Source organism: Penaeus monodon, chromosome 14 (assembly GCF_015228065.2).
Source record: "Penaeus monodon isolate SGIC_2016 chromosome 14, NSTDA_Pmon_1, whole genome shotgun sequence".
Classification (NCBI taxonomy): Eukaryota; Metazoa; Arthropoda; class Malacostraca; order Decapoda; family Penaeidae; genus Penaeus; species Penaeus monodon.
The window spans coordinates 19,654,471-19,669,470 of NC_051399.1; the positions used below are offsets into that span (position 1 = coordinate 19,654,471).

Below are 15,000 nucleotides of genomic sequence, written 5' to 3' on the forward strand. Positions count from 1 at the left end.
TAATACGGTTAATACTATTATTTTACAATGAATTTTTCACTGAATCTGGGTGGCATTAGGCAACCCATCTGGGATTTCCCAATTTTGAGAGCGATATCACTGGTGGTAATGTTCTCCCTCCCTTTCCCCTTCTCCATCCCCCTTTCCTTCTTCAATTCCCCTTCCCCTTCTCCCTTTTCTCTTTAAGCTCCCTCCCCTCCTTACTTCTCCCCTTCCCTTCGGATAGTCGTGCAAATGATAAATGTGCATAAACCGAAGGTGTAACTACTATACTGCAGTGTACTTCCCTCGAATAATAATAATAATAGTAATAATGTCATTACTGTTATTAATAATAATAGTACTACTAATAAATAAAGTAGTAATACTAACAATAATGATAATACTAACAGTTATGTTAATGACGATTAAAGAAATAGGAAGGGATTTTCATAGATTCTTAATATGATGCGAACGGTTTGTATATGTGTTATTCTTAAATATTTATGTTGTCAGATATCCCCCATTTACACCAAAGACAGACATTTCAAGTTCGTTCATGAACAAAGATTTCCAGAGTAAAATGTATGAATAACGTGCGAAAAGACGGACGGCCGGACGGATGGACGAACGAGGCACAGGCAGAATGCTATTATAATTATTATCCTTCCCTTTATCATGGTATCTATTATTATTGTATTATTGTTGTTTTCCTTAGGGTTATTATTATTATTATTATTATTATTATTATTATTATTATTATTATTATTATTATTATCATATTACTATTATTATCATTAGAAATAGTGATATGAATAATTCTTCTTCTTCTTCTTCTTCTTTTTCTTCTTATTGTTCTTATTCTTCTTCTTCTTCTTCTTCTTCTTCTTCTTCTTATTATTATTACTAATATTATCATTATTATTATTATTATTAATACTATCATTATTATTATTATCATTATTAGTGTGATTAAAATTATTACTATTATCATTATTATTATTATCCTTATTATTATGATTAAATACATTATTGCTATTATTATTATCCTTATTATTAATAGTAAAATTGTCGTTGTTATCATTATTATTAATCTTTATAGCAATAAAGATAATATCAGTAATGATCATGATAATGATGGTGATGATGATGCTAATGCTAATGCTAATGCTAATGCTAATGCTAATGCTAATGCTAATGCTAATGATTGTGATTGTGATTATTATTGCTATTATCATTATTTCTATCATCACCAATATAATAATAATAATAACAATTACAGCCATAATAATAATAATAATATTAATAATAATAATAATAATAACAGTTTCCAGTAATCATATAGCACGTTCTATCACCCTAAAAGACGCGAATCTCTGTACAGGTAATGATTAATACGAATAAGTATCTGGATCATGATCTGCTTCCCACCTGAAGGTCTTTTCTCGAGCGCTGTATGACTGTGCATCAGCAGTGAAAGGTTCCAGGGATGGAAGGAAGCAACCTAACGTCTGATATATAAGCGTTTGTTGCGTGGCAGGCTGCATTCAGCGTGACGCCGTCGACCAACGATCATGATATCGGTATTTCATTTCTTTCTTCTTCAACGGAAGGATAGTTTCAAACACAAGTTATGTATATGTAATGATACCTGATTACATATACATAATTCGATTAACGGCCCTTCTTTTTTCAGCAGCTAATAATCTGTAGTGTTATTGCCGTGGTGGCATCACTGCCGGAGGGATCACCGTCCACATCCTACGGGACTCCCAGCGCAGGAGGACTTGGAGGTTCGAGTGGCTCTGGCTTCGGGAGCAGAGGCAGCGGAGGTTTCGGAGGTGCCACCGGAAGTATCAGGGCAGGGACAGGCGGGCATTTTGGCGGAGCTGGAGGAATCCGAGTCACTTCTGGAGCAACTTTTGGAAGTTCTTTTCAGGGGATTCGGGGATCAACTGGAGGAGGATTTGGAGGTTCCGCGGGAAGATTCGGAGGTAGCGGCTCTGAGGCTGGAGGATACAGCGGGTCTTCTGGACCTGTGATTCCCATCCTCAGAGACGACCGCCTGGGACCCGATGAGTTCGGAAACTACTACTTCAACTTCGAAACTGGCAATGGCATCAGCCGACAGGAACAGGGCGCTCCTCAGGGACCAACTGGCGCCGTGACCTCTCAAGGAGCATGGTCGTAAGTAACGATGTCAAGTTCCTCAGTAGATAATAAAGTAAATGTATTCAGATCTACAAGCCTTCCCTAACTGCTATTATTGATTCTCAGGTTTGTCTTCCCTGACGGCACTCCTGCGAATTTCGAGTTCATTGCCGACGGAAACGGTTACCGTGTGCAGTCCGACCTGCTGCCCACTCCCCCTCCCCTCCCCGCGCACGCCATCGCCCAGATCGAGAAGGCTCGTCAGGAGGACGCCGCCGCTGCTGCTTCCGGTGGAGGAGGTGGTTACAGTGGCCAGGCAGGTGCTAGCCAATCAGGCTTTGGTTCCGGTCACTTCTCGGGAGCTAGCCAATCAGACCTCGGTTTCCGTCAGTTCATAGGTGCTGGCCAGTCACAATTTGCAGGTCTTGCAGGGCAAACTTCTGGCTCAGGACAACCATTCTCTGGGTCCACTTTGTCTCAAATTCCCAGCACATCCTATGCTTACCCTTAGGAAACTTCATGCTGTTAAACTAATTTAACGTGGAGTTTTCTCTCTCCAAATTATTGCCTAATAACAGATATGCTACATCTGCAAATACGTTTGTTAGGATAACTATATGAATCACTGTACAAAAGAGGCTTTTACTTTATCCTTTCGCAAATACGTGTTACGAGTAAAGAACTAGGCACACACACACATATTGTTTGTTATTTAGAGGCACAATGGCAAACAGAATCAAGCTATAGCACATAAAGCTGTAGAAAATTAAACGGAACGTTGTAATATGTAAATCAACAAATCATCGGGTTAAATTAGGAAGTAGCAAGAAAACTGATAATCACTAAACGTCAACATAAATGCATAGTACATTCTTCCAATGCTCTCAACCATAAACCAAAAGACGTATCACATCACAGCAGTTATTAACCGTCGAATCCAAATTACATCATAAGTCACTGAATACTAAAATCACATACATAATATCATAAACAGTATATTTACTTGACTCATACACAAATGTGAATCCTCACACAGTTGAACAGAGGCTCCTCAGTTCACTAATCAATACGGCTCAAGTAAATGTAATGTATATCCTAAATATATTCAGTAATACACATTCTGACTAAAGATATATATAAAATATGAAATTATATTTTTGGCAACAAGACATAAGATTATGAATTGAACTAGTTAAGAAAATCAGCATTTTTTTCAGAAATATAGACCCGCAACGTAAACCGTAAATATACAGTGATGAAGCTCCACATTTCCTGTTATCTGTAAACTTTTTTTTCTCATAATCACAATACATACACACACGCACACACACACACACACACACAAGATATGTGTTTGTGTGTGGGGTGTGTATGTATAAATACACACATTGTATCTATTATCTATCTATATGAATTATTATTATAATTTTTATAATTATTTTATTAATATTTTGTTTTTACCCGAAGCCATGCCTCCACTGCTTTATTAGCCTCTCCAATCAATTTTTGAGAATTTATTGGGAGTTCCATCCTTCCCGACTGGATGTTTTTCCAACAATGGGTTTGAAAAAAAATGCCACTTTACCCCGGCGGCGTTTTTCTTGGTGTGGGAGGTGGGGATAGGATTGGTAGAGGGATATCACTGGGGAGCCCTTTAAAGCTCGTTGACTTTGGGGATTGTTATTGATTTGGGGCTATGATTGACGAGGGGTGGAGGCAATGGGGGGGGGTGCCGATTTTATTTTGGGGGGGGGGAAAAACGACTGGGGCTCCAGTGTTGTATCTCAGCGGTGAGGGTTCGTGTTGGGAGGGGCTCAGGGGGCTAGCCTGGGAATTTGGGACCCGCTGCCTGGGCCTGTAAGGCTGAGGCTTTGGTGCCACGGGGGATTGTTCAGGTGGGCCTAAATAGTCTGGCGGGGGGTGGAAAAACTTTCGGAGCCCCGGGGCAGATTCTCCAAGGTCAAAATTTTGGGGGGAAAAGGTTATTTGCCTCCGTCCCACTTTAGCATGATATCTAAACCCTTTTCGGGGGAAATGATTTTTGATGGAGATGCAGGAGGACACGAGAACTCCTTGGGGAGATCGTTGGGAAGCCGGTGGAGGTGGGTTCAGTCTTAGTGGTTTTTTTTCCTGGCGGGCCGGTTAATTAGGGGTTTCCAGGCGTTTGGGGTAGCCTGCACGTCTCCTTTGGGTGTCTTTTGGGCACGCCCTGTATGGTTTAGTTTCTTTTTTTTTTTCTTTCTCCCTAACTTTCTCCTGGGGAATTTTCTGGCCCCCTTCCTGGTGGGACAAAAAGTTGGGAAAATTTTCCTATGGGCACCGCCGCAGTTAAGGGATTTTTTAACGGAAATCTTGCAGTCCCTAAAGGAGTGGGGGTTAGAACCACCTCAGTGCATCTGGGTCTTTTTTCTGACTTGATTGGGTTTTTAAAATGTCCATAAGCAAAGCAGTTCAACATTGTTTAAAATGGGTAAATCTTTCAAAAATTTGATTTGCCATGGGGAAAATACCTTGAAAGGTATTCCCCTTTTCTTTTATGTTCTTGGCTGTGGCGTGATTGAGAATCTTGTTTTTAGTTTTATCTTTCAGAATAGATGTTTCAACCAGAGCATCTGGAAGGAAAGAGGAGATCTCTTCTTCAATCCTAATGCCGATCACTAACAACTTGTCGGTCAGTTTCTTAAAAGACAAGCGTAAGCTTAGCCTTCATATCAATAGGAATTATGGGGGAGAAGCCAAGTTTTTCAAGGGTCAGGACGACATCCTTCGAGAAGAGCTTCTCGGCATGGTTGTCGTCCTCGATCAATGCCAGGTAGCCATCATGGATGGTGAAGTACCGAAGTACTCTGATCTGTGCACAAAACAGTGCATTGGCTAGGGTCTCACGCTTTTGGTGGGTGGGACCACCAAGAGCTTTAATTTTGATTTTTGTCATTTTGGTTGCATGGGTCGGGTGAGAGGGTGAAGTGGCCAGGTGAGGGATGACAGGTGAGATGATGGAGGGAGAGAGAGATGGGGAAAGAGAAGCCTAGGCTCGACCCCCTCTAGTGGCAGACTGTTGCGTTCTCCAGTGCACTAGAGGATCGGAGCTTTGTGTTGGGCCGCTCCCTTATTCCCCAAACCTTGCTACAAAGGGACAACAGGTAAGCAGCGCACCACCCAGACGAATACAAAAGTCCTCGAGGAACTTATGTAGGTCCAGATGACCACAGGAAAGGGAAAGGAGATCAGGAGGAGGCAAAGGACACCTATATGTCGCCTCAGACTGCTGGGCCTCCCTATACAGGTTTCCCTGTGATAGAGAGAGCTGCGGGTCTGAGGAGAGGTGTAGTGTTCCCTTGTCACCGTCAATGGGTAAAAAAGAAAAACCGCTGAGGGCAGTGAAAATGCAAATATTCTCTGGAAACAGAGATAATTTGCTGGACATTTACGTTAGCAAGCGATATAATAGCAAGGAAGGGATTCGCGGCGCGATTGAGGCCCCGGTACTCCAGGGTAGCTCAATGACACTTTGAACTGGCCTATTTGCTATTATTGTCACTCTCTTCGCATTGACTGGGTGATCGTGGGTCAGTACACACATACACTCACACACATTTATATATATACAGTGGTTGAAGCACTGGACTCCGGATGGACACTTTTATCGTAAGGGGAAATCATCTCCACTCCTTTTTTTTTTTTTTTTTTTTTTTTTGCCTAGATCTGTCTGTGCTCAATCAATCTATTGTATTTTTCTTACTAAGCAGTATTTTGAAGTATACAGTAGAGACAGAACACTGAAGTCGCGTCCATTAGAGCGTCAGACCTGTGCCAAGAGCACTTCTACCAGCATACAGCATTAACTGATACTTTTTTCGCTCAGTGCCTCGGTCGCCTCCAAGCTGCTGTTGTGCTAGAGCCACCCTTAGCTTGCTCATACTCGAAGGAAAATTGGTTGTAAGGATGAGGAACCCAGATCGGGATGCAGGGCCGAGAGTACTCTGCCCCGAGAAAGGCAAAACCATGGTACAGGCAAGTATTATTAATTATATGTTTTAAATATACACAAGTAGGCCTAAATAACATTTTAATACGGTTAATACTATTATTTTACAATGAATTTTTCACTGAATCTGGGTGGCATTAGGCAACCCATCTGGGGATTTTCCAATTTAGAGAGCGATATCACTGGTGGTAATGTTCTCCCTCCCTTTCCCCTTCTCCATCCCCCTTTCCTTCTTCAATTCCCCTTCCCCTTCTCCCTTTTCTCTTTAAGCTCCCTCCCCTCCTTACTTCTCCCCTTCCCTTTGGATAGTCGTGCAAATGATAAATGTGCATAAACCGAAGGTGTAACTACTATACTGCAGTGTACTTCCCTCGAATAATAATAATAGTAGTAATAATGTCATTACTGTTATTAATAATAATAGTACTACTAATAAATAAAGTAGTAATACTAACAATAATGATAATACTAACAGTTATGTTAATGACGATTAAAGAAATAGGAAGGGATTTTCATAGATTCTTAATATGATGCGAACGGTTTGTATATGTGTTATTCTTAAATATTTATGTTGTCAGATATCCCCCATTTACACCAAAGACAGACATTTCAAGTTCGTTCATGAACAAAGATTTCCAGAGTAAAATGTATGAATAACGTGCGAAAAGACGGACGGACGGACGGATGGACGAACGAGGCACAGGCAGAATGCTATTATAATTTTTATCCTTCCCTTTATCATGGTATCTATTATTATTTAGTATTATTGTTGTTTTCCTTAGGGTTATTATTATTATTATTATTATTATTATTATTATTATTATCATTATTACTATTATTATCATTAGAAATAGTGATATGAATAACTTCTTCTTCTTCTTCTTCTTCTTCTTCTTCTTATTATTATTATTATTGTTATTACTAATATTATCATTATTATTATTATTATTATTATTATTATTATTATTATTATTATTATTATTACTATTATCATTATTATTATTATCCTTATTATTATGATTAAATACATTATTGCTATTATTATTATCCTTATTATTATGATTAAATACATTATTGCTATTATTATTATCCTTATTATTAATAGTAAAATTGTCGTTGTTATCATTATTATTAATCTTTATAGCAATAAAGATAATATCAGTAATGATCATGATAATGATGGTGATGATGATGTAATGCTAATGCTAATGCTAATGCTAATGCTAATGCTAATGCTAATGCTAATGCTAATGCTAATGATTGTGATTGTGATTATTATTGCTATTATCATTATTTCTATCATCACCAATATAATAATAATAATAACAATTACAGCCATAATAATAATAATAATATTAATAATAATAATAATAATAACAGTTTCCAGTAATCATATAGCACGTTCTATCACCCTAAAAGACGCGAATCTCTGTACAGGTAATGATTAATACGAATAAGTATCTGGATCATGATCTGCTTCCCACCTGAAGGTCTTTTCTCGAGCGCTGTATGACTGTGCATCAGCAGTGAAAGGTTCCAGGGATGGAAGGAAGCAACCTAACGTCTGATATATAAGCGTTTGTTGCGTGGCAGGCTGCATTCAGCGTGACGCCGTCGACCAACGATCATGATATCGGTATTTCATTTCTTTCTTCTTCAACGGAAGGATAGTTTCAAACACAAGTTATGTATATGTAATGATACCTGATTACATATACATAATTCGATTAACGGCCCTTCTTTTTTCAGCAGCTAATAATCTGTAGTGTTATTGCCGTGGTGGCATCACTGCCGGAGGGATCACCGTCCACATCCTACGGGACTCCCAGCGCAGGAGGACTTGGAGGTTCGAGTGGCTCTGGCTTCGGGAGCAGAGGCAGCGGAGGTTTCGGAGGTGCCAGCGGAAGTATCAGGGCAGGGACAGGCGGGCATTTTGGCGGAGCTGGAGGAATCCGAGTCACTTCTGGAGCAACTTTTGGAAGTTCTTTTCAGGGGATTCGGGGATCAACTGGAGGAGGATTTGGAGGTTCCGCGGGAAGATTCGGAGGTAGCGGCTCTGAGGCTGGAGGATACAGCGGGTCTTCTGGACCTGTGATTCCCATCCTCAGAGACGACCGCCTGGGACCCGATGAGTTCGGAAACTACTACTTCAACTTCGAAACTGGCAATGGCATCAGCCGACAGGAACAGGGCTCCTCAGGGACCAACTGGCGCCGTGACCTCTCAGGAGCATGGTCGTAAGTAACGATGTCAAGTTCCTCAGTAGATAATAAAGTAAATGTATTCAGATCTACAAGCCTTCCCTAACTGCTATTATTGATTCTCAGGTTTGTCTTCCCTGACGGCACTCCTGCGAATTTCGAGTTCATTGCCGACGGAAGCGGTTACCGTGTGCAGTCCGACCTGCTGCCCACTCCCCCTCCCCTCCCCGCGCACGCCATCGCCCAGATCGAGAAGGCTCGTCAGGAGGACGCCGCCGCTGCTGCTTCCGGTGGAGGAGGTGGTTACAGTGGCCAGGCAGGTGCTAGCCAATCAGGCTTTGGTTCCGGTCACTTCTCGGGAGCTAGCCAATCAGACCTCGGTTTCCGTCAGTTCATAGGTGCTGGCCAGTCACAATTTGCAGGTCTTGCAGGGCAAACTTCTGGCTCAGGACAACCATTCTCTGGGTCCACTTTGTCTCAAATTCCCAGCACATCCTATGCTTACCCTTAGGAAACTTCATGCTGTTAAACTAATTTAACGTGGAGTTTTCTCTCTCCAAATTATTGCCTAATAACAGATATGCTACATCTGCAAATACGTTTGTTAGGATAACTATATGAATCACTGTACAAAAGAGGCTTTACTTTATCCTTTCGCAAATACGTGTTACGAGTAAAGAACTAGGTTTCCACACACACATATTGTTTGTTATTTAGAGGCACAATGGCAAACAGAATCAAGCTATAGCACATAAAGCTGTAGAAAAATTAAACGGAACGTTGTAATATGTAAATCAACAAATCATCGGGTTAAATTAGGAAGTAGCAAGAAACTGATAATCACTAAACGTCAACATAAATGCATAGTACATTCTTCCAATGCTCTCAACCATAAACCAAAAGACGTATCACATCACAGCAGTTATTAACCGTCGAATCCAAATTACATCATAAGTCACTGAATACTAAAATCACATACATAATATCATAAACAGTATATTTACTTGACTCATACACAAATGTGAATCATCACACAGTTGAACAGAGGCTCCTCAGTTCACTAATCAATACGGCTCAAGTAAATGTAATGTATATCCTAAATATATTCAGTAATACACATTCTGACTAAAGATATATATAAAATATGAAATTATATTTTTGGCAACAAGACATAAGATTATGAATTAAACTAGTTAAGAAAATCAGCATTTTTTCAGAAATATAGACCCGCAACGTAAACCGTAAATATACAGTGATGAAGCCACATTTCCTGTTATCTGTAAACTTTTTTTTCTCATAATCACAATACATACACACACGCACATACACACACACACACACACACACACACACACATATATGTGTGTGTGTGTGTGTGTATATAAATACACACATGCATGTATCTATCTATCTATCTATATTATTATTATTATTATTATTATTATTATTATTATTATTATTATAATTATTATTATTATAATTATTATTAATAATATTATTGTTATTACCCAGAAGCCATTCACTCCACTGCATTATTTAGGCCTCTCTCAATCAATTTTTGAGAAGTTATTTGGGAGTTCCATCCTTGCCTGACTGGATGCTTTTCCAATCAATAGCGGTTGAGAAAAATGCCACTTGTACCCCGGCGGCGATTTTCTTTATCAGTACACACACACACACACATTTATATATATACAGTGGTTGAAGCACTGGACTCCGGATGGACACTTTTATCGTAAGGGAAATCATCTCCACTCCTTTTTTTTTTTTTTTTTTTTTTTTGCCTAGATCTGTCTGTGCTCAATTAATCTATTGTATTTTTCTTATAAGCAGTATTTTGAAGTATACAATAGAGACAGAACACTGAAGTCGCGTCCATTAGAGCGTCAGACCTGTGCCAAGAGCACTTCTACCAGCATACAGTATTAACTGATACTTTTTTCGCTCAGTGCCTCGGTCGCCTCCAAGCTGCTGTTGTGCTAGAGCCACCCTTAGCTTGCACATACTCGAAGGAAAATGAGTTGTAAGGATGAGGAACCCAGATCGGGATGCAGGGCCGAGAGTACTCTGCCCCGAGAAAGGCAAAACCATGGTACAGGCAAGTGTTATTAATTATATGTTTTAAATATACACAAGTAGGCCTAAATAACGTTTTAATACGGGTAATACTATCATTTTACTATGAAATTTTCACTGAATCTGGGTGGCATTAGGCAACCCATCTGGGGATTTCCCAATTTTGAGAGCGACATCACTGGTGGTAATGTTCTCCCTCCCTTTCCCCTTCTCCATCCCCCTTTCCTTCTTCAATTCCCCTTCCCCTTCTCCCTTTTCTCTTTAACCTCCCTCCCCTCCTTACTTCTCCCCTTCCCTTCGGATAGTCGTGCAAATGATAAATGTGCATAAACCGAAGGTGTAACTACTATACTGCAGTGTACTTCCCTCGAATAATAATAATAATAGTAATGATGTCATTACTGTTATTATTAATAATAGTACTAATAATAAATAAAGTAGTAATACAAACAATAATGATAATACTAACAGTTATGTTAATGACGATTAAAGAAATAGGAAGGGATTTTCATAGATTCTTAATATGATGCGACGGTTTGGTATATGTGTTTTTTTAAATATTAGTTGTCAGATATCCGCCAAATTTACAACCAAAGATAACATTTCAAGTTCGTTCATGAAAAAATTTCCAAGTAAAAAGGTATGAATACGTTCGAAAAGACGACGGACGACGGATGACGAACGAGGACAGGCAGTATTATAATTTTTATCCTTCCCTTATCATGGTTATCTATTATTATTGTATTATTGTTGTTTTCCTTAGGGTTATTATTATTATTATTATTATTATTATTATTATTATTATCATTATTACTATTATTATCATTAGAAATAGTGATATGAATAATTCTTCTTCTTCTTCTTTTTCTTCTTCTTCTTCTTATTATTATTATTATTATCATTATTATTATTATTACTAATATTATTCTTTAATAATACTATATATTATTATTATAATTTATTAGTGTGATTAAAATTATTACTATTATCATTATTTTATTACCCTTATTATTATGATTAAATACATTATTGCTATTATTATTATCCTTTTTATATGTTTAAATACATTATTCTATTATTATTACCCTTTAAATTATTAATGTAAAATTGTCGTTGTTATTATTATTACTATCTTTTTAGCATAAAGTAATACCCGTAATGATCATGAAAATGATGGTGATGATGATGATTGCTAATGCTATGCTAATGTAAGCAAATGCTATGCAAATGTTTAATGTTTAATGATAATGATAATGATAATGATAATGATAATGATAATGATAATGATGATGATTGTGATTGTGATTATTATTGCTATTATCATTATTTCTATCATCACCAATATAATAATAATAATAACAATTACAGCCATAATAATAATAATAATATTAATAATGAAATAATATAACAGTTTCCAGTAATCATATAGCACGTTCTATCACCCTAAAAGACGCGAATCTCTGTACAGGTAATGATTAATACGAATAAGTATCTGGATCATGATCTGCTTCCCACCTGAAGGTCTTTTCTCGAGCGCTGTATGACTGTGCATCAGCAGTGAAAGGTTCCAGGGATGGAAGGAAGCAACCTAACGTCTGGTATATAAGCGTTTGTTGCGTGGCAGGCTGCATTCAGCGTGACGCCGTCGACCAACGATCATGATATCGGTATTTCATCTCTTTCTTCTTCAACGAAAGGATAGTTTCAAACACAAGTTATGTATATGTATATACCTGATTACATATACATAATTCGATTAACGGCCCTTCTTTTTTCAGCAGCTAATAATCTGTAGTGTTATTGGGCCGTGGTGGAAATCACTGCCGGAGGGATCACCGTCCACACCCTACGGGACTCCCAGCGCAGGAGGACTTGGAGGTTCGAGTGGCTCTGGCTTCGGGAGCAGAGGCAGCGGAGGTTTCGGAGGTGCCAGCGGAAGTATCAGGGCAGGGACAGGCGGGCATTTTGGCGGAGCTGGAGCTGGAAGTTCTTTTCAAGGGATTCGGGGATCAACTGGAGGAGGATTTGGAGGTTCCGCGGGAAGATTCGGAGGTAGCGGCTCTGAGGCTGGAGGATACAGCGGGTCTTCTGGACCTGTGATTCCCATCCTCAGAGACGACCCCCTGGGACCCTGAGTTCGGAAACTACTACTCAACTTCGAAACTGGCAATGGCATCAGCCGACAGGAACAGGGCGCTCCTCAGGGAACCAACTGGCGCCGTGACCTCTCAAGGAGCATGGGCGTAAGTAACGATGTCAAGTTCCTCAGTAGATAATAAGTAAATGTATTCAGATCTACAAGCCTTCCCTAACTGCTATTTTTGATTCTCAGTTTGTCTTCCCTGACGGCACTCCTGCGAATTTCGGAGTTTATTGGGCCCACGGAAGCGGTTACCGTGTGCCAGTCCGACCTGCTGCCCACTCCCCCTCCCCTTCCCGCCCCACGCCATCGCCCAGATCGAGAAGGCTCGTCAGGAGGACGCCGCCGCTGCTGCTTCCGTGGAGGAGGTGGTTTTCAGTGGGCCCGGCAGGTGCTAGCCAATCAGGCTTTGGTTCCGGTCACTTCTCGGGAGCTAGCCAATCAGACCTCGGTTTCCGTCAGTTCATAGGGGCTGGCCAGTCACAATTTGCAGGTCTTGCAGGGCAAAACTTCGGCTCAGGACAACCATTCTCTGGGTCCACTTTGTCTCAAATTCCCAGCACATCCTATGCTTACCCTTAGGAAACTTCATGCTGTTAAACTAATTTAACGTTTGGGGTTTTCTCTCTCCAAATTATTGCCTAATAACAGATATGCTACATCTGCAAATACGTTTGTTAGGATAACTATATGAATCACTGTACAAAAGAGGCTTTTACTTTATCCTTTCGCAAATACGTGTTACGAGTAAAGAACTAGGCACACACAAACATATTGTTTGTTATTTAGAGGCACAATGGCAAGCAGAATCAAGCTATAGCACATAAAGCTGTAGAAAATTAAACGGAACGTTGTAATATGTAAATCAACAAATCATCGGGTTAAATTAGGAAGGTAGCAAGAAATGATAATCACTAAACGTCACATAGATGCATAGTACATTCTTCCAATGCTCTCAACCATAAACCAAAAGACTTTTCACATCACAGCAGTTATTAAAACCCTCGAATCCAAATTACAACATAAATCACTGAATACTAAAATCACTACATAATATCATAAACAGTATATTTTACTTGACTCATACACAAATGTGAATCCTCACACAGTTGAACAGAGGCTCCTCAGTTCACTAATCAATACGGCTCAAGTAAATGTAATGTATATCCTAAATATATTCAGTAATACACAGTCTGACTAAAGATATATATAAAATATGAAATTATATTTTTGGCAACAAGACATAAGATTATGAATTGAACTAGTTAAGAAAATCAGCACTTTTTCAGAAATATAGACCCCGCAACGTAAACCGTAAATATACAGTGATGAAGCCACATTTCCTGTTATCTGTAAACTTTTTTTTTCTCATAATCACAATACATACACCACACACACACACACACACAATATGTGTGTGTGTGTGTGTGTATAAATACACACATGCATGTATCTATCTATCTATCTATATGATTATTATTATTATTATTATTATTATTATCATTATTATTATTATTATTATTATAATTATTATTATTATAATTATTATTAATAATATTATTGTTATTACCCAGAAGCCATTCACTCCACTGCATTATTTAGGCCTCTCTCAATCAATTTTTGAGAAGTTATTTGGCAGTTCCATCCTTGCCTGACTGGATGCTTTTCCAATCAACAGCGGTTGAGAAAAATGCCACTTGTACCCCGGCGGCGATTTTCTTAATCAGTACACACATACACTCACACACATTTATATATATACAGTGGTTGAAGCACTGGACTCCGGATGGACACTTTTATCGTAAGGGAAATCATCTCCACTCCTTTTTTTTTTTTTTTGCCTAGATCTGTCTGTGCTCAATTAATCTATTGTATTTTTCTTACTAAGCAGTATTTTGAAGTATACAGTAGAGACAGAACACTGAAGTCGCGTCCATTAGAGCGTCAGACCTGTGCCAAGAGCACTTCTACCAGCATACAGTATTAACTGATACTTTTTTCGCTCAGTGCCTCGGTCGCCTCCAAGCTGCTGTTGTGCTAGAGCCACCCTTAGCTTGCTCATACTCGAAGGAAAATGAGTTGTAAGGATGAGGAACCCAGATCGGGATGCAGGGCCGAGAGTACTCTGCCCCGAGAAAGGCAAAACCATGGTACAGGCAAGTGTTATTAATTATATGTTTTAAATATACACAAGTAGGCCTAAATAACATTTTAATACGGTTAATACTATTATTTTACTATGAATTTTTCACTGAATCTGGGTGGCATTAGGCAACCCATCTGGGGATTTCCCAATTTAGAGAGCGATATCACTGGTGGTAATGTTCTCCCTCCCTTTCCCCTTCTCCATCCCCTTTTCCTTCTTCAATTCCCCTTCCCCTTCTCCCTTTTCTCTTTAAGCTCCCTCCCCTCCTTACTTCTCCCCTTCCCTTCGGATAGTCGTGCAAATGATAAATGTGCATAAA

At 39.2% G+C, this 15,000-nt stretch overlaps 2 protein-coding genes and 1 pseudogene across 2 annotated transcripts in view; all 3 read left to right on the plus strand.

The window, feature by feature from the left end:
• LOC119580614 (pupal cuticle protein 36a-like) overlaps nt 1-2,641 on the plus strand; it is a 2,766-nt gene extending 125 nt beyond the window's left edge. Inside the window, exons 2-4 of the mRNA XM_037928724.1 lie at nt 1,417-1,488; nt 1,676-2,166; nt 2,257-2,641. Of these exons, the coding sequence (XP_037784652.1) occupies nt 1,417-1,488; nt 1,676-2,166; nt 2,257-2,641 (948 nt within the window). The remainder of the gene's footprint in view (nt 1-1,416; nt 1,489-1,675; nt 2,167-2,256) is intronic.
• A 3,434-nt stretch (nt 2,642-6,075) lies between these two features.
• Nucleotides 6,076-13,117, plus strand: LOC119580615 (annotated as a pseudogene).
• Nucleotides 13,118-14,622: 1,505 nt separating this feature from the next.
• The window catches only part of LOC119580616 (pupal cuticle protein 36a-like), a 2,754-nt gene continuing 2,376 nt past the window's right edge, over nt 14,623-15,000 (plus strand). The window contains exon 1 of the mRNA XM_037928726.1: nt 14,623-14,691. Within this exon, the coding sequence (XP_037784654.1) occupies nt 14,623-14,691 (69 nt within the window). The remainder of the gene's footprint in view (nt 14,692-15,000) is intronic.